At 42.2% G+C, this 25,858-nt stretch overlaps 1 protein-coding gene across 1 annotated transcript; it reads right to left on the bottom strand.

Annotated features, from left to right (window-relative positions):
* Positions 1-874: 874 nt before the first annotated feature.
* On the bottom strand, positions 875-24,554 carry fkbp15b (FKBP prolyl isomerase family member 15b). Its single transcript, XM_071515630.1, has 30 exons — positions 24,397-24,554; positions 21,657-21,760; positions 21,488-21,566; positions 21,213-21,282; positions 21,049-21,123; positions 20,112-20,210; positions 19,420-19,569; positions 19,253-19,321; positions 19,000-19,143; positions 17,837-17,997; positions 17,674-17,722; positions 17,453-17,569; positions 16,905-16,989; positions 16,094-16,194; positions 15,888-15,975; positions 14,882-14,991; positions 14,676-14,774; positions 14,461-14,555; positions 13,899-14,001; positions 12,869-12,901; positions 12,064-12,235; positions 9,779-9,915; positions 9,532-9,687; positions 8,353-8,505; positions 7,778-7,870; positions 7,345-7,461; positions 6,547-6,654; positions 4,459-5,135; positions 2,419-2,527; positions 875-1,470 (listed from the first exon to the last, which is right to left on the bottom strand). The coding sequence occupies exons 1-30, from the start codon at positions 24,444-24,446 to the stop codon at positions 1,393-1,395; spliced, it is 3,681 nt and encodes a 1,226-aa protein (XP_071371731.1). The 5' UTR covers positions 24,447-24,554; the 3' UTR covers positions 875-1,392.
* Between the last annotated feature and the right edge of the window lie 1,304 nt (positions 24,555-25,858).

Here is a 25,858-nt window from a genome sequence, read left to right as displayed (position 1 = left end):
GCTACTCCATGTCTTGATTCCGCCATTAGCTTTAGTCTCTGGTAAACTAAAACCACTGATATAATACACTTACAACGTACCTTACATGCGACAACGATCAAATGTTTAACTGTAGGCTACAATGCCAACTTTATGCTAAGTTAGGCCTAATTTAAGAAATCTGTTCCAGCTCACAAACACATGGTTAGCACTTGTGTTGCTTAGCAACATAGATACTTTACTAGGGTCTCGATCGCCCCCTGCTGTTTTCTGGTGGGAAGAAGAATAAGAAATTTATTGAAGTCATTTAATTAATATTAATTAGTTGAAAAATAATAAACAAACACTTCACATAGTGCTATAAAAGCATGAATGACTTTCTCCAGATTACTGAAAACATAATACAGTGTCCATTTGTTAAATGCATTTGTTAATGCCCTCCATTCATTTGGTGGAAGAGGGCAATAGAGATAACCTGTTAGAGTAAAAGCAGTCAAGTCCTGGTAAAATGAAAGTGCTTCTTGCTCAGTTCCACTGTTGATTTATTTGATATTACATGAAATAGCTTACCTACATTGACAATTCAGGCATTTAACTGAAGCTCTCATACAGAGTGACTTGGAATGAGTGCAGCAGTAGAATAAGCTTCAATTCTTACATCACCAAAAATGACAAGTAACCAAACATAAGGAGGTCAAAGGTCAGGGCATTGGTGCCTTTATAGTAATCTTGTGACTACAGAATGAACATGTAAACGCTTAGTGCTAAGACAGAAATAAAACTAAGGGAGAGAGAGGTTTCCTGAAACGGAAATCCTCGTTAACAGTGTAGCTCAAATTGAACACACAATATTAGCAACCCATCCAAAACACAACAAAACACAAGAGCAAGGCCGCAGATTCCATGTCATTTATTTCCTGGAATGAATTTCAGGTTAGCAAAATGGTGTAAAAGTTATATTCCTAAAGCAGCAAGCTAATAATTAGCACAAACCATGTAACGCTACAGCCTGAGACCAATATGACCACATGAAAACTGCTGAATCAACAAACATGATTTGCTACAGTATTGTGTAAAAAAACAATTTGGGGATCGAAATTGCGGATATCACCGACACAAATCACAGAATTAACCGTTAAAGAAATGCATTCGTTTTGATTCCGTTGAGGGTTTACAGGCTTGTTATTTCGACCAGAAATCAGAGCTTGTGATTGGAAGTCCGTCCTGCAGGCAGCTGTCAGTCAACATGTCAATGCGGAGGGGAAAAGCCGGGCTCTCCGACTGCTCCGTCGAGTGCAGTTCATCAGCATCAGTAAAAGCAAGGCCCCCCCCCCCCCCCCTTTTTTTTTTTTTTTTTTTTTTTTTTTAGTGTTGATCATTAAGACTCAGACTCTTTATTAGGCTGGTTTCTTCTCAACTGAGCCAGTCCAGATCGTCCTCTTCGTCCTCTTCGCCGAACAGCGGGGCCGGGGGAGGACGGCCCTTCAAGCTCTGGACACAAACAAAGAGAGACGCCAATGTTGTCAACTGAGATCGCAAACAGATCAGTTCCCAAATAGGAATAATCCAAATCCACTAAGAAAAATATGGGGTTGTAATTGGGTTTAGACCAGTGATTCTCAACCTTTTTCATATCAAGGACCCCTAGTTTAGTCCACATTAGAGCCACTGACACCTTTTTGATGAGATTTTGTCTCTCTGACCCAAATCTGAGAATATTTGTATTGTTAGATTTGATTTTGTCCAGAATCCCATGACTATTTGTATTGTAGGTAGAGAGATAACAGTGAAACTATGATCAAAATAGTCATTCTTCTACATTCTCTAACTTCTTGTAAATGAAATGCTGAAGTTTAACAATTCATCAATTTGCTGGGGATCCCCTGGAACTCCCTCAAGGACCCCTGGTGGTCCCCGGACCCCACGTTGAGAACTGCTGGTTTAGACGGATATACCGGTTTTATTAAAAATCTGATATCAGCCAATTAGTGTTACCTACCTCTGATAAGATGGATATGATGCAGTTTCATGACATATTTATTATATAACTGAGTATGCATGAATATGCCACTGTTATTATCATTAATATATTATCCAGTTTCAATAGAGTTTTAGTGTCCCATGCTGTCTAAATGCTGTTTCAGAGACTTTTCCACCCTGTCAATAATAGAATTCTGGGGGAATTTTTTGGGATACAAAGAACCCAAAATGGTCAAAAATTTAAAGATCTTGAATTTTACTGGAATTTTTGTGGCATGAAAATGGTAAAAAAAAAAATCTAAAGATGTTGAATATTGGCCCACAATATATAAAAAAAGCAAACAACAACAATGATTGACACGACACGGAGAGAAAACACAGAGGAGGGGGTGGGGGCGAGGCGGTGGGGGTGTGCTGAAATCTGAGAGTTCGCGCTGAACTCTGCAGATCCTTCCTCACCAGCTCATCCTCCTCTTCCTCCTCGCTGGGCGGCGGGGGGGGTTTGGTCGGGGCCGGGGTCTGGAAAAATGGCTCCTCTCCATTTTCCTCACCAACCCCCCCGGTCGGACTGAGAGAAGAGCCACATCAGAGAGAAAGAAGGAGGGAAGGGAAGGGAGGGAGGGGAGGGACAGGAAGACGGACAGAAACAGCGAGGAAGAAAGGAAAAAAAAAAGAAAAGGAGAGAGGAGGAGAAACAAAAGCAAGCAAGCGAGAAAGAAAAGACAATTCAGACAGGCAGTTAGTTTGCAGGATCCATGCATATTAGAGAGGGGTAAACAAACATATTACAAATGTAGGCAACTTAAATGGAATCAACAAAAAGCCACCAACAAGGAAAAACTGGCATGAAATAATTATGGGATGTATGCTGCTAGAATTCCTTACTTGCCTTTTACACCCCACATCAGAATCGACAGAATCTGGGATCCATACCGAAGTTTTACATGACTATATGTTCCTGTAGAAGCCATCGGTCAATCTGATTTCAACTCAGTTGTTAAGAAATTGTTTTATTCCTGAGTTCCTTGTGAAATACTACACTACCCACAAGCTTTAGCGAGTTCCCAGACGTTGTTGTTACCATAGAAAATTGCGTATACGTAGGTGACAGCCGGACGTTGCTGTTACCGTAGAAAGTTGCGTATACGTAGGTTGACAACCGTAGAAAGTTGCGTATACGTAGGTTGACAGCCAGACCAGAACGACGTGACTGGCATCATGGTTTTACTGACAGAAATTATGTTTTTTTTTTTTTTAGGGATATGCAGAAGAAAATCATTAATCAGTATTCACTATTATATTATTATATTACCTTATACTGTGTAGTATCACTGTTGAAAATTAGAGAAAGGGAACTGATGACATCACTCACAATGCTTTATCATACCTCAATCTTGAACCCTTGCCTTTTTTCGTTCTTCCTATATATATCTTTTTCCTGAATCTATTGTTAAAAGCTCGCCATCTCATTGCTTTGATGGTTCAGTTCAAAGCTTAAAACTCTTTATATTGTGATGTTCTGAAACGTCTATGGAGAAAAATCAATGGGAAATCTACTTCAGAAGCCACAATTCGGCTGTACCGTTTTGATTTGAACGCTTATAAAAGAACCGATCAAACTTTTTTTAAGAATAAAAAATGAAAGTTTTCACCGAGGACACTGGAAGATTTTGATCAAGCCATTCAAAGGTTTTACTGAGAGACAGCCACAGTAGTGATCAACCAATAAAACATCAGTGGGCGGGGCTCCAATTTAGTCCTGGTTCCAAATTGCCTAATCACAGGAATCGAAAAGCAATCGCACTAATGATCCCTGTTATCGCAATTTAAACAGCTGGATGCTTCTCCAATAGCTCCGTGACAACCTTTTTGACCCTTTGAGTGCGTTGTCGATCGAAAACAATGACATAATTTGACGCTACGGTACGTACTCACCCTCATGTCAGTGGATAAAAACGGTTACGTTTGTATGTCCTTAAAACACACAGCAGAGTTGGCTAGCGCAGCTCCGTGGCAGCCTTCTTCAAAACAACAGAAGTTGATGGACACCGAGTTCCAAAAACGGCAAATAAAAAAGCCACAAAATGACTCAGAACAGCTTGTGTAGCATAATCCAAGTGTTCTGAAGCCAAACAATTGCACTGTCGGTCCAAGAGTCCAATATTTACCTCGTTATCTCCTAGATTTACCACACTTGTTCTGCACCGCGCCAACCGTCACTACAGTAGCAAGCAGATGCTGCCTTCAAGTGCTGGAAATGTTGTAATTACGGGTACAGCGCGTGCTTGAACGTCCCAGAAAAAGTGGTAAATACACTTGTTCACTTGTATTTTGTTCTCTCATGTAAGGCATTACGCCAAATGTGCCTTAGCTGTCTGGTGGTATCTGAGATATCGCCTGTGATGGACGGATGAACAAGCAAACAAATGGACAAAGATGGATGAAAAATAAATAAAGAGATCAGGCGGTATTATTTACCATTCATGCCAGGACACTCACCTCGTGACTTTGCCTGTGCTGTCCTGAAGTAAGTTGGGCGGGGGTGGCGGGTTGGTCGGGGGTCCGGAGACTTTATGGGACACCGCGTTCGTTTCTCCGCGAGGGTCTTCTAGGTCCACGCTGGCTTCGTCCGCCTCGGAGTTCGCCGCGGCCTCGCCCTCGGACCCAGTTCCCCGTCCGACCTCAGGAGGCGGACTCTCCTCGGGTCCGTCAGCTGGATCTGGAGACTTAGCGCTGTCTTTTTCCTCTATAGATGTTTCAGGGACAGAACGCGCGTCCTGTTCCTGTGGCGGTTTCGAGTCTGTCGGCGTCGCCTCTTGCGGTTTCGACGCCGGATGCGGATCTGCGGCCTCTACGGATTCTGATTGGCTTTGTGTCACCGACTCCGTTACTACCGGCGCGTCTTTCTCTGCTGCTACTTCCCGATCGACTTCCCGATCCGTCCGGGCCTCTTCGACTTGCCGAGATTCCGGTTCGGCCCTCTGTACTTCCTCTTTTTCTTCTTCTTCTTCGTCTTTTTTCTCGCCGTTCACGTGTACGTTCTGCTGAGGTTCCTCCTCTCTTTGTTTCACGTCGCTTTCTTCCTCCTCCTCGTCCTCTTCCTCCACTTCTTCGTCCTTCTTGCTCTGTTGCGGTGAAGGCCTTTCTGTGCCGTTGAGTAGCTGGAGAGTCACATTCTGGGAAACAGAAATCAAACACATCCATATGACTCTCAAGCAGGGTTAGGGATACATCAGTTTTGCTGATAATGGCCTCCTATATATATATATATATATATATATATATATATATATATATGTATAAAATTGAATATGGTCCAGTTAGTATCGTCCACCCCCAATATGATGAAAGTGATGTAGCTTGTTTGATTTACATATGAATTGTGTAATTAGCCTGACTTGATTCTAATAAAATTTTTTGGCCAGACTATGCATGGATATGTTTATGATTATTGTTAGTTTTCATTTCCCATGGTTTAAATTAGGCTTTTAAGAGTCTTTTAAGTTATTTTTGAAATTAGGCTTTTAAGAGTCTTTTAAATTATTTTTGAAATTTTCTGACATGAAAATGGTCACATTTTAAGATATTGAATATCAGCACAAAATAAGCAGCTTCATTCCAAAAATATCACTTTCAGCCTCCAAAAACCCATATCAATGAAACCCGATTTACAAAATGTAACACATGGAAAACTGATCTTTGGCAGGATTCATACGGAACTTCAATTTTTTCAATTACATTTTTTATTGTTATATTTTCATTAGCTAAGACACTCACAGCTGGGAAGCATGTAACTAGTGCTGAGATAATTTGTTATAAAAATGACTGTCAACAAGGCAATATCACTACAGCTGAACATTCTTTTATACAGAAATAATATCACATTATGTCAAATGACAAGTGGTGTACAACTACATAAATTGTAGGTATATATGTATTGGAATCGAAAATCATTTTTCCCCCATACTTTTGCACCTTTTTTGTCAATTTCCAAAACTTTTCCAGACCTGTAAATGATCAAATGTAGTTTCGGTAACGATTTATTTTCTGGGTCCACAATTTCCTAATAATTTCCTAGAAAGGAACTGTTAATTTCCTGGAAAGAAACCATGAAATGATGCAGTAGTTCTATAGAGAATGTCAGCAGTCTGGTGGAGTCGATAAGATACTGTACATTTCTAAAAGAGTTTCCTGGTAAGAACTGCAAAACCATAAACTCTTTAGAGGAAAAATAACAGGCAGAGGTCAATCTCATAACCCGAATCAGTATTCATCTAATTAAATAATAGAGTTATTTGTTGAATTCCTTCCTCTAACTACTACATAAATGCATGGTTGTCTTGGAAACTCCAAACGAAATTACCAGGTACTTACCAACTACCAGCTACCATTGAACTCTTTCTCAATTTTCCCTATAATTAGTACATCATTTCATGGTTCTTTGCATTAAACTTCCTAAGAATTAACAGCTCCTTTCTAGGAGATTATTAGGAAATTGCAGACCCGGAAAATAAAGCGTTACCGTAGTGTCTATACCTTCCCCAACTTTCCAGACCTAGCAACCCTGCTTTGGCGTTTCTGTCTTACCTTAATGGTGCTGACGATCACTCCCAGCACCGCCTGCCCACTGTAGGACTCGCTGAGGTCAAACTCCCCCCGCAGAGAGTGAAACACTCCGTTCATCACCCGCTTCACCTGCAAGTACAAGACAGCGTGACTTTCATCCTTCAGAAATGATTAGTAATGTTGCATACATAGCCTTAGTGCCATTATGAATATTGTTAGTAAAACACTTTATATCACTGTTTCGAAAATGACATTCATGATAACTCTTTGACATTGATGAACATAAATAGCCCTATAAAGCTGTCATCAAAATGTAAATCATGTTAACAAATTACCGGCATTTGAGTGAATCAAAAGTGCAAAAACAAATTCAAGTATTAAACAATTGAACAACTCCATAACCGCATTACAAAGCGCATAATACACTGTACGGTCGAAAACTTCCGCTAAAATGACATTTAAGATAATCCCTTAATAAAGTATGACAAATTAAATCATACTCCAACTGCTGTGCCCTCGGTCAAATGTGTTTTAATGCAACCGCAAACAGAATCACTTTAACCACAGTTATTTTAGCGGATTATGAAAGCTGGACATAAAAGACTGAAATAACATTCAGGAAAACTGCTTTGTATGCTGTAGGAATTTTGACTTGCTTTCTCTTGGTGGTGAAAAGCTGTGAGGGACTGAAGGTTCGGCTGTCTTTCAGTGACATCTAGTGGCGAAGATACGGGACTAATTATATGGCACGCAGTTCATTCAAATGTGTGTGTGTGTGTGTGTGTGTGTGTGTGTGTGTGTGTGTGTGAGACCCTTTACCTCTCCTGCAGTGTCTGCTGGGCTCTCCTGCTCTGCCAGTAGCTTCTTCTCCAGTTCGGCCACTCGTCCTTCCAGCTTCTCCTTAACGGCGACCGACTGCTGCTCCAGGGCTGTGTACTGATAGAGAGCAAGACAAGGCATGTGAGATAGTGAGTGTGTGTGTGTGTCTGTGTGTGTAAACAACAATTCACACCGTGCCAAAATGTAAAAAGTCAGGGCTGTAACCGGGAATGACGAAAAAGCAGCGAACAATAATCTCTCAGGGGGAATGAATGGTGGTTTTGTGTGTCCTAAATGAAACTGGAAAAAAATGGCATCCCTGACAAATGCATTCCCAGGCAATGACGCGCCCGTTAAATCGAATTAGGGGGAGCGGCGGAGGGAGAGACGGCGAGGCCCCGGACCGGGCCCACGCCAAACCGTCCCCGCTTACTTTCTCCTGAAGGGCCTGCAGCTCCTCGCTCTGCCCCCGCCGCTGCAGCAAGCTCTGCTCCTCTGAGTCCCTCGACTGCTTCAGGGCCGCAAACTGTTGGGAGAGACCAAACTCTATGAGAAAGAGGACTAGAATTTATAACCTCCTTGTCTCCTCTCCTTGTCTCCTCTCCTCTCCTCTCCTTGTCTCCTCTCCTCTCTCCTTTCCGCTCTCCTTGTCTCCTCTCCTCTCCTCTCTCCTCTCGTCTCCTCCTCTCCTCTCTTCTCCTCTCTCCTTGTCTCCTCTCCTCTCCTTGTCTCCTCTCTTTTCCTCTCCTCCTGTCCTTGTCTCCTGTCCTTGTCTCCTCTCCTCTCTCCTCTCCTCTCCTCTCCTCTCCTCGTCTCCTCTCCTCTCCTCTCTCCTCTCCTCTCCTCTCTCCTCTCCTCCTCTCCTCCTCTCCTCTCCTCTCCTGACCTGTCCTCGTCTCCTCCTCTCCTCTCCTCTCCTCCATGGTGGGACACAAACACACAAACCGCTCTCCAATTATAGTAGTGGGATAAGCTTGTGTGTGTGTGTGTGTGGGCCGGGTTGTTGACCTTGTCCTGCAGCTGGACCAGCTTCTGCTCCAGGGCGTCCCTCTGCTCCGTCAGTTCAGCCGCCTCTCGGCCGTGCTGCTCTCTAGCCGAGGCCAGCGCCCGCTCACACTTCCCCTTCCACTCCTCCTCCAGCTCCACCTGCAGCTGGGACAACTGACACACACACACACACAAATCACTGTAAATGGCATGACTAAGCACATGAGTACACATTCAACACATACTAATGAAGGTTAGGGGTAAGTTAGGATATTAAATCCTGCACTAAATGTCATGTTGAAATCAGTTAGTTTGATACTAAAGCTGTGTCTGTGTTTAATTGCACCATGGAGACTTGAGGCGCATGTTAACTAGTGGAGCGTAAAGGGAAAACTGACCAAAACACTGTTGCAGACAGTGACGTTTTCACTGTCTGTGGCCAACAAACTACATGCTAAAACCAATTTACTGTGCCTCAGCTGAATGTAGGCTAAGTCAATATTAGCTAAGGTAAGCTAGTTTAAATTCACCAAATGTCAACAAATAGTACAAAGTATTAGAATTAATTTGTAGTTTGTCTCTTATAGGGCTGAACGATTTTGAAAAAATATCTAATTGCGATTATTTTGACTGATATTGCAATTGCGATATGATTTGCGATATGAGAGGGAATGATCATTTTTACTTTATTATTCTCATTTTCATTGAAAAACGTATTAAAATGATTATGGTGTGATTTTTGCGGGGATCTGTACCAAACAAAGATGTTTTCTTAAGTCTGTAGAATATGATGTGTAGGCCAGGACATCTCTGCAGCACCACAATATTTCATTTAAAATGCTATTTTGACACATTTCACCTTTAACAAATATTGCACCTCCTGCGATTTGAAAATTGCAGTAGGCCATATAGAGATTTCGATAACATTTAGATTAATTGTTCAGCCCTAGTCTCTTATACACACCACAATCCCAGACATAAATCTGTATATATGACTAGATGAAACTAACTACACAATTGTTAGTTTCAACAAATTGATGCACCATGCCAACAGCTATTTTAGAAAACTAAATTCAGACTTATTGAGAATTTATGTTCAATCTAGCCTACTTTTGAACTCAAGTTTAACTGGTACAACAGGCTGCTGGACTGTTCCTTTAAACCATCATTACACCATCAGAATATCATTCATGTTGCTACCTGTTCCGACGCGGCGTTGTCGGTGCTGGTCCTGGCCTTGCGGAGCTGGGCTCGGAGGTGGTCCAGCTCCTGCTGGCTGCTCCTGCGCAGCTCCTCCACCTCCTCGTCCCGACTCTGCCGCTCGGCCTGCCACTTCCTCTTCCTGTCCGACAGCGTCTGGAAAAGCGAAAGGGGGGAAAACGGCTCGTTTGTCTGCGTTTTACAGGACTTTTCCAGACATGTGTTTCGGTCATGAGGGGATACTCACTCGTTCCAGACTCTCTTTATCGGTCTTCAGGTCCTGCAGCTCCTCCTCCATGTTGCTGACCCTCAGCTCCGTCTCTTTGCGTTTCTGCTTCTCGGAGCGGTACTGAGCCTGGGCCCTCTCTGCTGCCTCCTTCAGCTCTGCAGCAGCAAACAGGTACACACACAAGGGTTAGACCAATATCTCCGTTTGATGATATATCGGGCCAATACTGACCTCAATCTTTGATATGATGGATGATTGATCAATATTACACTGGTCGTTTATGGGAAGCCCTTAGCCTGATATTTTGATAGGATTTAACACAATTGCCAGTATGAATGTTTTATTATCATTATCCTGGGTTTCAATGTAGAGTGTTTGTGTTCCTCCCCACTTAATACTGTTTCAAAGGCTTTTCCACCCTAACAAGAATTACAAATGTGCGGGAAAACACTGAACACTTGAATCTTTGTGGATTTCTTTAGCATGAAAATGACCCAATCTAAAAATAAGAAAAATCCCATACTGATCAAACCCTAATACACATTCTTAGATAAACGTGTTCCATGTAAAACGGTGATTATGTCCCCTCTGCATGCTCCTCTATCAGATCTTTTTGCGCAATATAGCTGGAATGTCACATGGCACTGCGGTTCTTCCCATGTTTTCCCCATGTTAACCGGCCATTTAATGTAATCCTATTAGTGACTGCTGCATAACAGTGACCAGACAAAGTGTCTCCTCCTGGGTAGGAAAAAGGTTGCACTGTGTGACTATAATTGCCACTGATTATGAAAGGTAGTGGTGTTTCCATGACATCTACTACAATACCCAACAAATATAGCTTCTTTTTTGGACCATAGGGAATAATATTAATGTGTTGCATTTGATGACGAATAGGTAAAGCTGATACTGACGCAGGTAGATTTGTGCTACTTGCTTCTCTAATCCAAAGAGGTTTGATCACAGCACTTCCCATACACAGTGTAGCCCCTCTATGCACTAGGACTGGATGGCTGGAGCAATACATTCCTATGCAAATTAGCGTGTGATGTCATCTGGCGACTTTTAGCGACTTTTTGAGCGGCCAAGAGCTACGTTGGCAACAGGTTGATATCATTACAAATCACAGTCAGAGTCACGCTACATTATATATGATGTAGATGCTAGATAATGAATGAACTAGCCAGGCTTGACAGGTCAGTCCAAAAATAACTGCACTGACAGCTGGACTGTTTGCCGCACTGTAGCGCAAAATTATGGAGCTTATAGACCTTTTCATGGTTAAGGCTGTTATGCACACAGTCATGTACCTTTGATTGTTTTTTTTTTATTTTGCGTTTTTTTTCTTAAATTTCAAGATGCAATTTCCTTTATTTGCCAGTTATTTAGAAATCTAAATCTAAGCATACAAATGAATGCCGCAAAATACTTTCCAAACTTCCATAGGCAGTGGTGGAAAGTAACTAAGTACATTTACTCAAGTACTGTACTTAAGTAAAATTTTGAGATACTTCCATTTGATGCTACTTTATACTTCCACTCCACTACATTTCAGAGGGAAATATTGTACTTTCTACTCCACTACATTTATTTGACAGCTTTAGTTACTTTTCAGATGGAGATTTGACACAATGGATAATATAACAAGCTTTTAAAATACAACACATTGTTAAAGATGAAACCAGTGGTTTCCAACCTTTTTGGCTTTTGACGTCTTACAAAAAGCAGTGTGTAGTCGGGTCACATTTCAGATGTCTATGAGTTGTTAACAGCTCCACCAAATAGTGATTTTTCCCTCTAAACCTCACATGGTTTCATTTCAATAAATGTTCAAATGATCCAATATTTCAGCAAAAATCAAAGATTAGAGAAAAAGTCCAAAAACTGAAAACAGATTTGTGTATCAGAACTTAGTTTTTTCTTCTTTCCTCTCCCATTAATCATCTCACGACCCCTCAGATTTATCTGGTGACCCTTTGGAGGGGCCCGACCCCTAGGTTGGGAACCACTGGACTAAACTAGCTAACTGTATATAAAGTAGTTCAAACTAGCTCCACCTCCAGCAGCTACAACAGTAACATGCTGCTTACACACTGATGCTTCAGTATTAATAATTTAATGATACTTTAACTACATTTTGCTGCTAATACTTATGTACTTTTACTTAAGTAGGATTTTTCATGCAGGACTTTTACTTGTAATGGAGTATTTTTACATTGCTGTATTGGTACTTTTACTTAAATTTTCTGTCATTTCCCAGACCCGTGCAGCAGGAACCCTGTAAGAGCGGCGGCATCACAAACCTTCCAGCTGCGTCTCCAGGGCTGAGATGTGCTGGCAGTGGCTCTCTCCGTCCTGCAGCACCGAGGCCAGCTTGGCCTGCAGCTCCGCCGCCTTCTGCTGGTGAGACGTGGCTTCCAGCTGCAGCTGAGACAGCCGGGAGGCGGACGAGGCCAGGTCCTCCGTCAGACGCACCTGCCCGGGAGGTACAGAAGGAGAGAGGAAAGAGGGGGGGAAATGGAGGAGAGGTACTGATGGTCGTCTACAGTAAAAAAAAACAAAAAAAAACAGCCCAGATAGAGACTAAATAGAGAGTAAAATATGGTGACAGCCTGGATGAGTGGCTACTGGTGCTACCGGTGCGAGCGGCGTGACCCTGCGGGGAGAAAATGGTGGGTGAGTGGTGACTGATGGAGAAGGAGGAAAGGGGGAAAAAAAGGAAAACAGAAAGGAAAAGTTAGTTAAAATGCCCGTGATGTATGATGTAAGCGGGATGGTGCCGATGGTGTTGGTCAGATCTGGGTCAAATAGTAGCAGTAGGCAAAAACAAACTATTGCCATTTACTGTCTCAGGAATCAGTCCCTAAAGCCAGAACTGAAGTACTATTGCCTTCTACTAGTTCTCTTTTATGTAATTTCGATTGATCACCTGACCTTTTATATGATTTTAATGATTTTGTAATATTGCTGATTGTCTTCATGCTGCTTTCTTAATCTCAATGCGACTGACCTGGCCAAATAAGGGTCAAATAAAACAAATAAAACGCTTTTTTGGAAATACTATTTGACCTGGGTCTGGGTAGCGGTAGAGAGAGAAAACAGGCTCACCTGGCCCGAGCCCAGGTCCCGAGGCAGTGCATGCTGGGAAGAGAGAGCAGTAAATGCTAGGTTTCCTCAGACCGACACAGCAGTGCAAACAACCAGGAAGGGAGGCAGTTGGCAGAGAGAGCGAGAGAGAGGTTATTGTTGGCATAAGGGCTGTAAAAGTTAAGCACACCTCCCCTGAAAGCTGGGAATATAAATTGTAATCGTATAGTGAAAATCTTCAGTTACTAGTCCAAATTCACTACTTATCTCTCATACAAAACAAGGTAACAGTATTCAGTCAGTAACAAGTTATACAAATGTGAAAAAGATGCCATTTGCATTGTGTGTTTATCTTTTTGGCATCTGTGAGCCCCTTACAGGCTCACTGTATACTGTAAATGATGCAGTCAAGCCTCAGTAAATAAATCCAGTTTAAAAAAAAATCTAATATGGCGTACACTGACGGTCCTAGAGGCAAAGGTGTAGAGGATATGTGCATCATTTTTCATTCATTCCAACCTGTAGTGTGGGAGTTTATTACATTTTTTTTATTTTCATCTTGATTTTATGTTCTGTTGTCCAGCTTATGTTGATGTATGGATTTCTTCTGGCTAGATGATTATGAAAAACCTTTGAACTATGCTTTAGAAAGGGCAGTTTCCATATCGCTCGCTTCATTTCTAAAGCATGGGGGAAAAAGGCAAAATACTTTGTTTGGGTGATACCTAGCAGCTTGGGTCACTCACTGTAATTTCGTGTCCGTTCTATTCTGATTGACTGTAGACGGTGCCAGAGACTCCAACTGCATCTATGTTGAATCATGTATTTTTTTGCTGCTTTGGTGTCATTAATTGAAAATAAGCTTAACATCGTCCCAAATGATGGATGTAACCGTTCTCTGAGCGTCGTTTTTGAGATGTTCATCCCCTGTAGTCTTTCAAATGAACGTCGTAGAGAACCGGGAAGCCTTGAATGTCTGGAATCAACTTCTCGATCCATAGTCCCGAACCCCGCAACACCCCCGTCCTCATGATAGGGAACCACCGCTCACCTTGTCTTGCTCGGCCTGTAGTATCCTGGCCTGGTTGTGCTCGCTGGAGGACTTGAGGGAGTCGTTCCTCTGCTCCAGCAGCTGGTTGCTCTGCTCCACATACCTGAAGCAGAAAACACATTAGACCGGCCTCAAACTCATTTGACATTTAAAACTTTACAACTATTATTTGAGTGACTTTACTGGATTTTGAAGAATTTGGTCTGTGTTCAGTATGATATAGGCTGATATTTGCAAGGAAATATCACTGTCAGCCAAACCATATCACGTCATCGCCAATAATTTTTCCCAGACTTTTTTGTGCAACTCCCAAACTTTTCAAAACATTGTAAAAATATTTTTTTTAAAAATACATTTCAAAAATTTTCCAGAACTGCATAAGAGCCCTGATTTAATTGAGAGAAAGACTTGGGAGACTGGGAGAAGTTCTGTTATGGATCCATACAAAATAGGAATACAAGTTATATTATATTGGGTTGTTTTTTTTAAATCCATTAAATGTCATATTTTCACACTGCAGCAGAATTATAAAGAATTTTCCTCATGTTTTCCTGGGATTCACCTCTGGTTCTGGTTGATGAGCTCCCCGATCTTACGGTTTTGCTCCTCGATGCGAGAGCTCTTCTCAAACACTTCCTTCTTTAAACATTCATTTTCCTGAAAAAAAAAAAAAGTTTTGCATGTATAAAATGTCTTGAAATAGTAAGAAAACGAGAAACGATCATAATTTTTGTTAAAGAAAATAGTTGAGGAAAACTGTAGTGTTCTATATTGTACCTGGACGATCCTTTGGATGTTGTGCATGATCATGGAGGTTTCCATCGACATGCTAGACATGCCCATCGAAAGACTTCCCTGCCTTTGGAGATCATCTATCTGTTAAATACAAAAAGAGGTATGAACCAGATGCATCTCCTCTCTCTCTTCAAGCATTATGTCAAAGTTTGAGAATATTACATATACAGTATATATGCCCAGTATACCTTTGAGGCCAACTGATCCACTTTATCTGCTACTTTCCCGACAGATAATCGGATTTCTGTGTTGTGCTGCCGGGCCTCGGTCATCAAGAAAGAAGTCACATCACCAGAGCCTGGGGAAAGCAACAAAATCAGAGAACACCATACTGAAATTCTCATAAAATACAATGATTGAGTCTATGTAACATTTTAATATTCTCATTCAGAATCAAAACAGAAAATTGAACGCAGTATTCCAAAATTCCATTTGTTGCCCCTTAGCTTAGACAAATTAAAAATTTAGATTTTAGACTTGTTTTGACAGTTTTATAAAAATTTGTTTTTCCATTTGAGAAAATGAAAGTTGAAATATTGGTCTTCTCCATGCCAATCAGCATTTGGCTGTTAAAATGAAAAATAACCCTGTTTAATGTCAGAGACCAATATTTCAATTTTCATTTAATCAAATAAAAGAAACAAAAATATAAAAGTGGAAAAAAAAAGTGCTTAAAATCTATTTTGCATTCAGCCATGGGGCAACACATTGAGATTTTAAAGGACAATTCCACTCTTGTATACTCTTATAATGTTATATCAGTGATGTTGAATGCACTCCAGGAGTTATTTGTTATTTTGTTAGTTATTTAATTTACCTTTTTGTTGTATCCAGTTTCCCTCAACCTGCCTTGACTATTTACACTTCAGTTACTGATTTACTATGCTTCCCAGAATGACTTTCGACAACCCACAAAGAACTTGCCTGGACTTGCTGCATCCAGCCGCTGATTTTTTACGTGTAGGTGGAGAGAACAACAGCAATAGCGCTAATAACGATGAGAGAGTGAGACTTTCCAGTTGAGAAAAAGCGAGAGTTGTGAGTCTTTTAACGGTGTTTAAGTGTTTTAGGGTGGATGTTACCTTTAAATTCCCCATTTACACAGACCTGACTGTATACAATGATTCAATTTCATGACCTCAAAAATACCGCAAAGACATTCTGCATAAACATAATACACTGACATTGTCTTACCCATGTATGGGACAGTCTGTGCTGGGTAGACCTGGCCGACAGGCTGCAGCTGAGTGGGAGCCACAGAAGTCTGTGTGTAGGGGTAAGGCTATGAAACAACACAACAGGCTGGTATGAAGAGCCGATACCACATTTGAGACATTTCTCTTGTTTCATTTTTTTGAAAGTAACATAACATCATAGGGGACAATGTGGAGAACTCTCACCTGAAAGGCATGGGTGCTGCCTGGCATCCCAGGCTGTGGGGCAACAGCGGTCAAAGCAGGAATTAAGGCAGAAGGTGGAGCTGTGTGAGGATGAGGAAGCGCTGCAGGAAAAAACAAATAACTTCATCTGGGAACACACTATGCCAGTGATGGTCAAGGACCCCCATTTGACCCAAATCTGAAAATATTTTTATTGTTAGATATAATTTTGCAGAGTTCCATGACTATCTGTATTGCAGGTAGAGAGATAACAGTGAAACTATGATCAAAATAGTCTTTCTTCTACATTCGCTAATGGTGTTCACTTCTTCTAAATGAAATAATGGTGAAGTTTAACAATTTATCAATTTGCTGGGGACCCCCTGGAACCCCCTCAAGGACCCCTGGTGGTCCCCGGACCCCATGTTGAGAACCACTGCACTATGCAAACAAAAAGATTGGACATCACACACTAACGACTGCCTGTTTTTTTTTTTTTTGTCTTGCATCGTACAGGAACACACACTTGGATTTGGCACACTTGACGACCGGTTTGTGGCTAGTCTCGTTGACCGGCTCGCACTACAGGAGCATGTCAAGAATTGTCCAGATCTGAGCCATGTAATTCAAACATTTATTAAATGATACCAACTGGATAAGGAGGCAAGAGATTCAAGTCGGGAACCTTTACACTACATCATCTTTTACATTCGACTGAACTCCGATCTTGAAAATCAGTCGTGATGTCAAATTGTGGCTACAATCAACCTAAAAGTCATGTAGTGTGTCCCTAGCTTTAGCGATGCCCTTCAGTGGGTGTAAGGGAGCTCACCCTGCGCTGACCCTGGAGCAGCGGTGGAGATCTGGACTGGAGACGGAGCAGCGGGCCGATCCTGCGCTCTGGAAACACTGGTGTCCTGGAGGGAAACACACAGCAGGATATCAAACGTCTACAAGCCCATTCAAATTGTATTTTTTTATTGCCTTGAAGCCTGAAATGAAAACCCATTAAACCAGATGATTTTCACGCTCATTTGGATACAGTAACCACCAAAAGCAGGGTAAAAACAAAAGGCTTTTCATCTCTGACTGTATTAAAAACAGCTTGGATGTGCAAGTGTGCTTACTTCAATTAATAGTATTCAAATTCTTTAATCTTCTTTTTATCTTTGAGCTTTTTTTGCAGAAGGCAGCAGACTGTTTACCAAAATATCTTTGTATCTAGAGCCATTCATGTTACTCTCCATACAGTTTTTACCACTTTCTTCTCTAGTTACTCTATCTCTATCTATTCTCTAAAAGTATGACTTGATGGGTTTTCATTTCAGGCCTCGAGGCAAGAAAAACTAAAGCCCTTTTTACAGGATTCTCCCATCTCACCTCAAGCTCTGAGTCGCTGGATTCTGGCTGGCTGGTCACCCCCGTCAGGAAGGGCAACATGGGCTGACCCATCTTGGCCATGCGGGAGATCAGCTTGGCTTTGGTGGCGTCCGGATTCTGGAGTTTTGTAAAAAAAAGGAAAGACCCGCTTCCATCATTACAGCTGCAAAGTATTTCAGTACTTCATTAGAAAGAGAAAAAAATAAGCAGTGAGCACTTGCCGCCAACTGTTCACTGAGGGAGTTTGACTTTGCACGAAGCGGTGGCTCCCTGGAAAAAAAAAAAAAAAAAAAAGGAAAGGGTTCAGAGCCGAATCAGCTGACCTGACAGAAGAATTCAGGATAATGCTGTTAACCGTTTTCCTGGGGGGCTTTAGGCTCTCACCCTGGTCTGCCCGGGCCCGAGGCGGTCGTCTGTGCCGGGAGCTCCGGGGCCAGGTTCTCCACGCTGGGGGCCGGAGAAGGAGCCGGGGACGGGGAAGGGGCGGCGGAGTCTCTGGAGCCGGCGCTGGCCCGGTCGGACCCGCTGTCCTTAGTGAACTTCACCTAAGACCAAAAAAAAAACAGACAGCTGAAAGGAACGGAACTCTGTCAGCAAAAATGTGTTTCATAAAATAACCTTCGGACTGGCTGTTATCTTAGAAGCATTTGTACGTCAGGAGTAAATGTAATCAAGCTAGGCCGATATTCAATAATATTGAATATCGCGATATTCCGCAAATATCGCGATATTTTCCGCAGCATCGAATATCTATATATACACTGCCCGTCAAAAGTTTGGACCACACCTTATTGAATTGAACTCTTAAAGCCATTCTGATCTGAAGGCTTATGCTGAAATTCTTGAAATTAGTTTCTTAGACGAATATAAATAGTGAAGTTGATGCTATGTAGGGCTGGGCGATATGGTTGAAATCAATATCATGATAATCATAAGGATTTTTCTCGATATCAATATATATCACGATATGGTTCACGTATGCAAAATCACGTTAAATAATCAAATTAATGTTCATCTCATTGAACTGAATGGTAATGTTAGGTGTGGTGTCAAACAAAACAGAAATATTCAAATAATATTCCGACCATACCTCATTTTATCAGAGTTTTTAAGTAAAATTTGCATGTCATCATCAATTTAGACAGCAGAAATGTGTGTCACGATATCAAAATATCTTCATATCATCACGATATGATTCCACTGAAAGACGATAAACGATAATATTGAATTATTGTCCAGCCCTAATCCTATGTATGAATTTCTTTCCAAAGCCTTTGCCTTTCCATCAAGGCAAAGGGCGGCTACTTTAGAGAATCTAAAATATAAGATAGTTTTGATTTGTTAACACTTTTTTAGTTGCTGCATAATTCCATTTGTGTTATTTCACAGTGTTGATGTCTTTACTGTTATTCTAAAAAGTGGAAAATAGTAAAAATAAAGAAAAATGTGGTGTGTCCAAACTTTTGATGGGTAGTTCCTGTGTCCTTGGTGTGTATGATAGAAAAAGTGGTAGGTAAAGAAGTAAGAGTTGAATATTTGTTCGATACCCGTCGAAGCTCCGCCTCGAAAACGAGCGTGCTGTCGGCCGGGATGCGGTTGGCGACTCCCTTGGATCCGTAGGCCAGGTTGGGCGGGATCACCATGAGACGGCGGCCCGCCTTCTTCATCCCCAGCATCCCTTCCTCCCAGCCCTGTTCACCGATAGAGGAGAGAGAGAAGGAGAATGAGACATTTCTCTTAGCGGGAGGGGATTGAAGTCGAGCTGCCGTTCTTATTCCGTAAAACAAAGACCCGACTCACTTTAATCACTTTTCCGGCTCCGAGTTTCAGCCGCAGCAGTTTGTCTTTGTTCTGGTTGGAGTCGAACACCTGAAACGAAATTGAAGATTCGAAGAGCGTCGTGCCCGGAAAATTCACCAGGCAAAAAAAAGACAGAAAAATATAAAGCTTGGTAAACGGTGGTTAACCTGTCCGATGGCGTGGTTCTGCAGGAGCCAGCCTGTATACGCCACCTCCAGGGAGTCTCCGTTCTCCACCGCCTGCCCCTCCCCCAGAACCAGGTCTTGAACCACCACAGCATCTAAGGAGGGGGTACTGTTCACTTTCGCCACACATACCTGACGCACATCAAAAGAAAGTAGTCATCAGCTAATAACATCACTTTTAGGAGGCTTTTATCCAAAGCAGGGTTAGACGGATGTGGGTATTTGAAGGCCACTACCAATACCAGTGTTTCTGGATTGAAGCTGCCGGTAGCAGATATTCAATGTCTATTAATTGGACCTTTTTCATGTTCAAAAATTAAAAAAATGACGAGGATTCAGTATTTCCCCCAGGATTTTATACCTCTAACCCAAATTTGTGGTGAAGCCTGATATCAAATGGTGAAAAGCAGGTAAGTACTGAACTGGCCTTCTGCTATTGGCTTGTCTTTGTGCCATGTGATGTCACCTTCTATAGAGTCCAACAGGTGGTGACATCAGCTGGCACCAAAGACCAGCCAATAGCAGATTGCCAGCATGCTACTTTTCACCATTAGAGCTTGGGGTTTAGTTACTCTTTAATGACCTGCTCTAACCTTTGACCTCTTATCTTCTCATTCCGTTTGTCAAACAATCACCACCAACTCTGCTAACAAGTCTCCTCTACTGTCACCTACCTCTTTGCAGAAGTCTGTTGCAACCTTCTCCGAGTCAAACATTAGGGACCAGTTCTGCCGCTGGTCGTCATAAAAAGTGCAGTAGTTGTTCGGCTGTACCTGTGGGAGAGGAAAACGTGGGGAATGTGGTCAGGAACACAGAAAAGAAAAGGCAATGTCCGGCCATTTGTCCTCATTAATATGCTAATTTATGCCGCAAGATGCTCCAAAATCGAATTAGATCATCTACTCTATAGGAGGTGAAAAACCCCAAAAACTTTAAAAATACGGGGTTAAAAAATAAGAAACAAGAAAGAAAAATCACACCTCTGAATATGTAACTCAAAACATATTTACCATTTCAAAATTCCAAGCCTTTATTTCTTGACTTTTCAATATGTGGCTGTATCATATGGCCATATCACTCTGTAGCTGAAGATTATGCTTAATATAACAACAAATATCGGAATATGTGACACAGCAGGGGATTTTTTTTGCCCAGTTCCAAAACCGGCAATAAAGCTGCTTTTCCATACATTTTCAGTCTTTCCAAATGTGTGCAGGAACCCTCTGTGATTCCTCTAGTGCAGAGGTTCTCAACATGGGGTCCGGATACCACTAGGGGTTCTTGAGGGGGTTCAAGCAAACTAATGAATTGTTAAACTTCATCATTATTTCATTTACAAGAAGTAGAGAATGCAGAAGAATGACTCTTTTGATCATAGTTTCACTGTTACCTCTCTACCTACAATACAGATAGTCATGGAATTCTGGACAAAATCTTATCTAACAATAAAAATATTCTCTGATAATCTCAGAAATCTTATCAAATGAGGGTCCGTGGCTCAAATGTGGACTAAATTAGGGGCCCTTGATATGAAAAAGGTTGAGAAGCATTCCTCTAGTGTATCAGAATATCTGTCTCTCCACATTCACCATCCTTTGAGTCTTCGCTCACCGTAAAAGCAAAGCCGACGTGAATCTTGGCGGCCGTCACTTGCTTCTGCTGGCTCATGTACAGCAGCAGCTTGTACTGCGGGAGAGGAGAGGGGCGTTACTCACAGAAAATCAAAAGTTGGCCCAATAATCTCAAATGACTGACCAATTAGCAAAAGCTCCAACCTCTTTTGTTGTGTGGTTGCCCAGCACCGCTGCTCCCAGCTTTCCTTGCTTCACATACTGTCCGCTAATACTGCGCACGAGACATGGATGTCAGACAACTATAGGCTGCTTGTTATTATAATACAAATGTATTATAATGTTTTTAATCTGATAAATGCATCACTTGGTTCAATGCTTTTGAAGTTTCATTTTTGGGGGCTGCTAGACAAAAAAGGCTGAGAATCACTTAAAATAACATTAAAAATATTTTCAAATATTTAAAGCAGGCAACTCACTATCTGAAGGCTTGGGCTGCTGTGGCGAATAACACTGCAGGAGCTCCGGGGGGCGGAGCTGATTTCTGGGCAGGTGGCACTATAAGCAGGCAGAAGCCATATTCAGGTCAGATCCCATATAATGGCACCATCTTAATTCACTGATGGCTTTTGGGTCTGACAGTCTTACCTGGATTGGAGCTCTTCCTGGGCTGTTTGGGTGCTGTATACTGGAACGACTCATTCCCCTGACTGGCTGCTTGGTCCAGCCCAAACAAAGAGGCCAACTTAGCCCTGGAGAGATGACAAGAGGAAAAGACGATGTCTATCTTTGCGATCCACTTATGGTTTTAGTGTGCCATGAAACGTATGATCGGCTGAAATTTGTTCCACTCTTGAGGTCTGGGCTCATAGAATAAAAACCCCCATTCCCACACACGAGGGCAAAGCTTTCATCGTACAAGCCTTTCATCTCGATTTGGGGGATTTCAAGAGTTACTGTAGCTGCCTGCCACACTTCGGCATTTCCTAACACCCTTTTAATCCACCCGCATGTTTAAAAGTCAAGCAGACAATGGGCTACATTATGCCCTTTCGGTTTGCCCGACAGAGTGCTAAAAGATACATTCGTCCATGAATCATATCAATCACAGCCAACGATCTTGTCGTTTGCGTCAGAGGAGCTCAGGGTCAAAACCGCGAAAGGCTAAGTCAACATGTCATGCTTCCTCAACGTGGAAGAGAACCAGGAAAGCGAAACGCCCGCAATTCCAAAACAACTGAATCCCTGAAAAAGCTCCGAAAGCAAGACTCGTACTGACCCCTGGAACTCCCTCCACAGGTAATCGTTGGTATCTCCCAGGATAGACATGGTGAACGCCTTGAGGCCTTCGTCTCCAGTGGCAAAGAACTGGGATGCGGAGGGGCAGCCCGTTTGCATGTGTGACACGGCCACCTTAAAGCCTCCCGAGATACGTTCCGATGCTGCTGCTGTCCGCTGCCACCCCCGATCCCCTGTCCTCCGGTGCGGTCACACCACCGTGGCAGATTCAACAGCATAGCAGAAGGAGAGCTCTGGAGGGTCTGGCTCAAGTTGTTCGGGTCTCCGCTGAGCAGAGATGTGCCCGCGGCAGAAGCCCTCACCTTACTCTTCTAACAAGCAGCATGTGAGAGGAATTAGCCGCCACAACACTCCTCCCTCCCTCCTTCCACCGCTCAGCCCTCCTGCCTCAAACCCTGCACAGGCTTCTCATTCCACCAGCTCATATGAGGAGCATTGTTAGAGAGCACAACCACGGCAGGCAGTCGGAGAATGCGGCAGAGCTGGAACCGAATGCCTCATAATTGGGCGGCGGGGTGGCTGGGTGGTCAGCGAATCCATCCCGTAACAGAGAGGTCACAGCTTTGATCCCTGCGACATCCAATTTGTCTATCAACGGTGTCCTTAGCCCCCGATACGTTCCGTTCTCTCTTGTAAGGAGAGAACGTCAATCCACACCAAACTCCATTCAAAAATTTGGCGATTTAACATACATACCTAGACAACACACAGCAGACATACTTAGAAAATGACTTAAGACCTTTCAGAAAACACCAGAATCCACTCTTCAATTCGGCACACATTCAATGCACAAAGTAGCACTTGTTTCAATAAATTTGCAACTTTTAGAATGAATTCAGCTTCTATTCCATCCCCGTGGTGGGCAATAGTGAGCAGTGTGAGGCAGCTCTAAAGATTTTGATATTATTGAAATAACCCCTGCTTGGTGTATCAGATATGTGCCGAATTTATCAGAAGACCCTAATGATTCATAAATGATCTTGGGTCATCTTCTACTAAGTGTGTGTGTTTTCCAATAAGCAAGCCAACAATAAGTTGCCAGATTTCTGAAGGCGTTCGGCGTAACATTCACTCCATACAAGAGAACGGAGCGTTATCGGGACTTTAATAAGATATCTACTCAATCTTTCTAAGTTGCTCCACATAAGAGCATCGGCTAAATGCCTAAAACATAAATGTGACATGTAATTTAAACGGTGCCCTGAATAGAAGACCCTGAACATGTCATGACCAGGGAGGTCTGAAAGGCTTCCTTCATGAGAACTACTTGGCCATATAAATAGACAAGGGGTGACAACGTCAGTGTAGATATGGACGCATGTGATAACCTGGTGATAACTCATCAGTGGGATGCAGACTGAATCAAACGTGCACTCAGTATGAAAGCATTTACATGCATATAAGGCTTTATAACATAGCTATAACGCGGTATATCGTTCCAGTAACTAGCCGCATATTAGCTTGCAACAAAGCTTGTTTCTTTCTCCGCGGCATTAAAAGACTGTTGCTAAATGCTGGAAACTGTCAAGAGATAAGCTAAATGTTAGCTAGCCCCGATAAGTTCCGTTTTCTCGTGTGGACAAACCCCTTTCAGAAATCTGGCAACTGAATGTGACCTTGCTTATCGGTAAAGTAAATACCACCGGAACATAACTTTAAAACCTCATCGCGAATCTTTAGACGCCTCTCTCCAATTCGGCACACATATGATCTTCAAAGAAGCACTTTATGTATGTAAAATCTCATCTTTTGGAAGTGGTTCGCACTGCTCGCTACCGCCCTCCACTGTGTATTTTGGTGGAAGAGGGTTGAGGGAATAACGGGGGGAACATTTGTAAATGTTAAAATATATTTGGAATGCGTGCTTCTTCTTGGAGTAAGTGTATGCCGAATTAGAGAGAGGCTTACAAGTATTCATAAAAGGTCTCGACTTGTATTCTACCATGTATGACCGTTTACCAATAAGCAAGGCCACATTAAGTTGCCCGATTTTAAATGGAGCTAGACAAGTCGTTCTCTCTATGGTGTCAAGCTAAAGTTAGCTCGCCGGCTAAGAGCATTTAGCTAGGTGAAAAAAACCCCAACTCACCCCCCAGTGGGAGACAAGAAATCCCCATCTTCATCGTCTCCGCCGAACATGTTTTTATTCACTTCTTCGAGTTATTTGCCTTTGCTTTTGATATAAAACATAAGTAGAACTGAGTTATTATTATATGCCTTGTTTGTTGAACTATGATTTCCTCTGCAGGTCTCTTCCTGTTTGTGGTGGAATCAGCTGACTTTCCACCTGATTCCTATTCAGTGTGCGCTAGCTGCCACTAGAGGGCGCCACAGGCTATTTCTTATTCCTATATAAGGGGCTTCCACATTGATTTACGTCAAGGACCCCCAAGCAGATATGCACATTAGACTCCCATTTTATAGGCAGCAAAAGGTGAGATAGGCAATCCCTACCGGCTGCAGAGAACTGTTCTGTAGCTGACCCTGACCTTTGACCTCCCTGTGGAGGAAGGCCAGGGAGAGAGGATTTCCTAATAAAGGATCGATAAAGTCAATCACGTTATCTGAGAAGATGTTTGTAGTAAGCTATGGCTTAGTAAAGAATGAACTGTCTATACTGTAGGTAGGGAAGGTGAAACTTCAAATCAAAAGTCAGTCATTCTTATACATTCTGTCACTGTGTTCCCATCTAGTGAATGAGAACCCTCTGTCAAGCAGCTAGAGTCACATATGGTTCTCCTCCAAGTCATCTGTCATCATGCCGAAAATAGATCTCATTTCAGTCGCATAAACACGACCACATCTCCAATAATTAATGTTAATTCAGCCTAATGCTCGTGTCTTACTTCTGTGCCAAGCTCATTAAAAGAGCCTGGATCACCGGGCGAAGCACAAATAGCATTTTGATCCGTCATAACACTGAAAAACCATTTGATGTGACTTGGACTCAGGGGCGGACTTAGTCACTTGGGGGCCTGAATGCCCCCCTGGATCCCCCCCCCTTCACCCCTTTCAATCCATCCTTTCTACCATTCATAGTTTAATTTGTCTCTTACATACCTGTACTCTACGAACCAATAATCCCCTTAAAATAACCTTACATTTTCATTCATTTACACCGATTCACCCCTTAATTCATGCAAAATCCCCTTAAAATTAATGAAGGGAGTTATTAATGGAAGAGATCCCATCCAAACCTCCTTAAACACCCCCTTAATCTTGAGTCCTTTCTTTCTAATTTAATGTAAAATTCAAGGAGACAGGAACTTTTCCATTAATAACTCATTAATAACCTGTAAACCTCCACAAAAGGCATAAAAAATCCCTTAATTTCTAGTGTCTCTGTGAATCAACCCATGAATAAATCCCTTATAAACCCATGATACTAACCTTACTTTTTTATTTTTAAAGGATAGTTCATGTTTATGAAATAGAGAAATTAAGGACGTGTCAGGGATAAAATGAAGGGGTTTGGTTCTCTCTTTCTTTCTCTCTATTTTGTGTTTTTTCTGCGTCACCTGGGTAGCTTTGCTTTTTTTTTTTTTAATTCT

This window comes from Centroberyx affinis, unplaced genomic scaffold (genome assembly GCF_046629955.1).
Source record: "Centroberyx affinis isolate AG114_WGS23_722 - 3 ecotype Tasmania unplaced genomic scaffold, CSIRO-AGI_Caff_v1 ptg000362l_1, whole genome shotgun sequence".
NCBI lineage: Eukaryota > Metazoa > Chordata > Actinopteri > Beryciformes > Berycidae > Centroberyx > Centroberyx affinis.
This window is presented reverse-complemented; position numbering and strand designations above follow the sequence as displayed.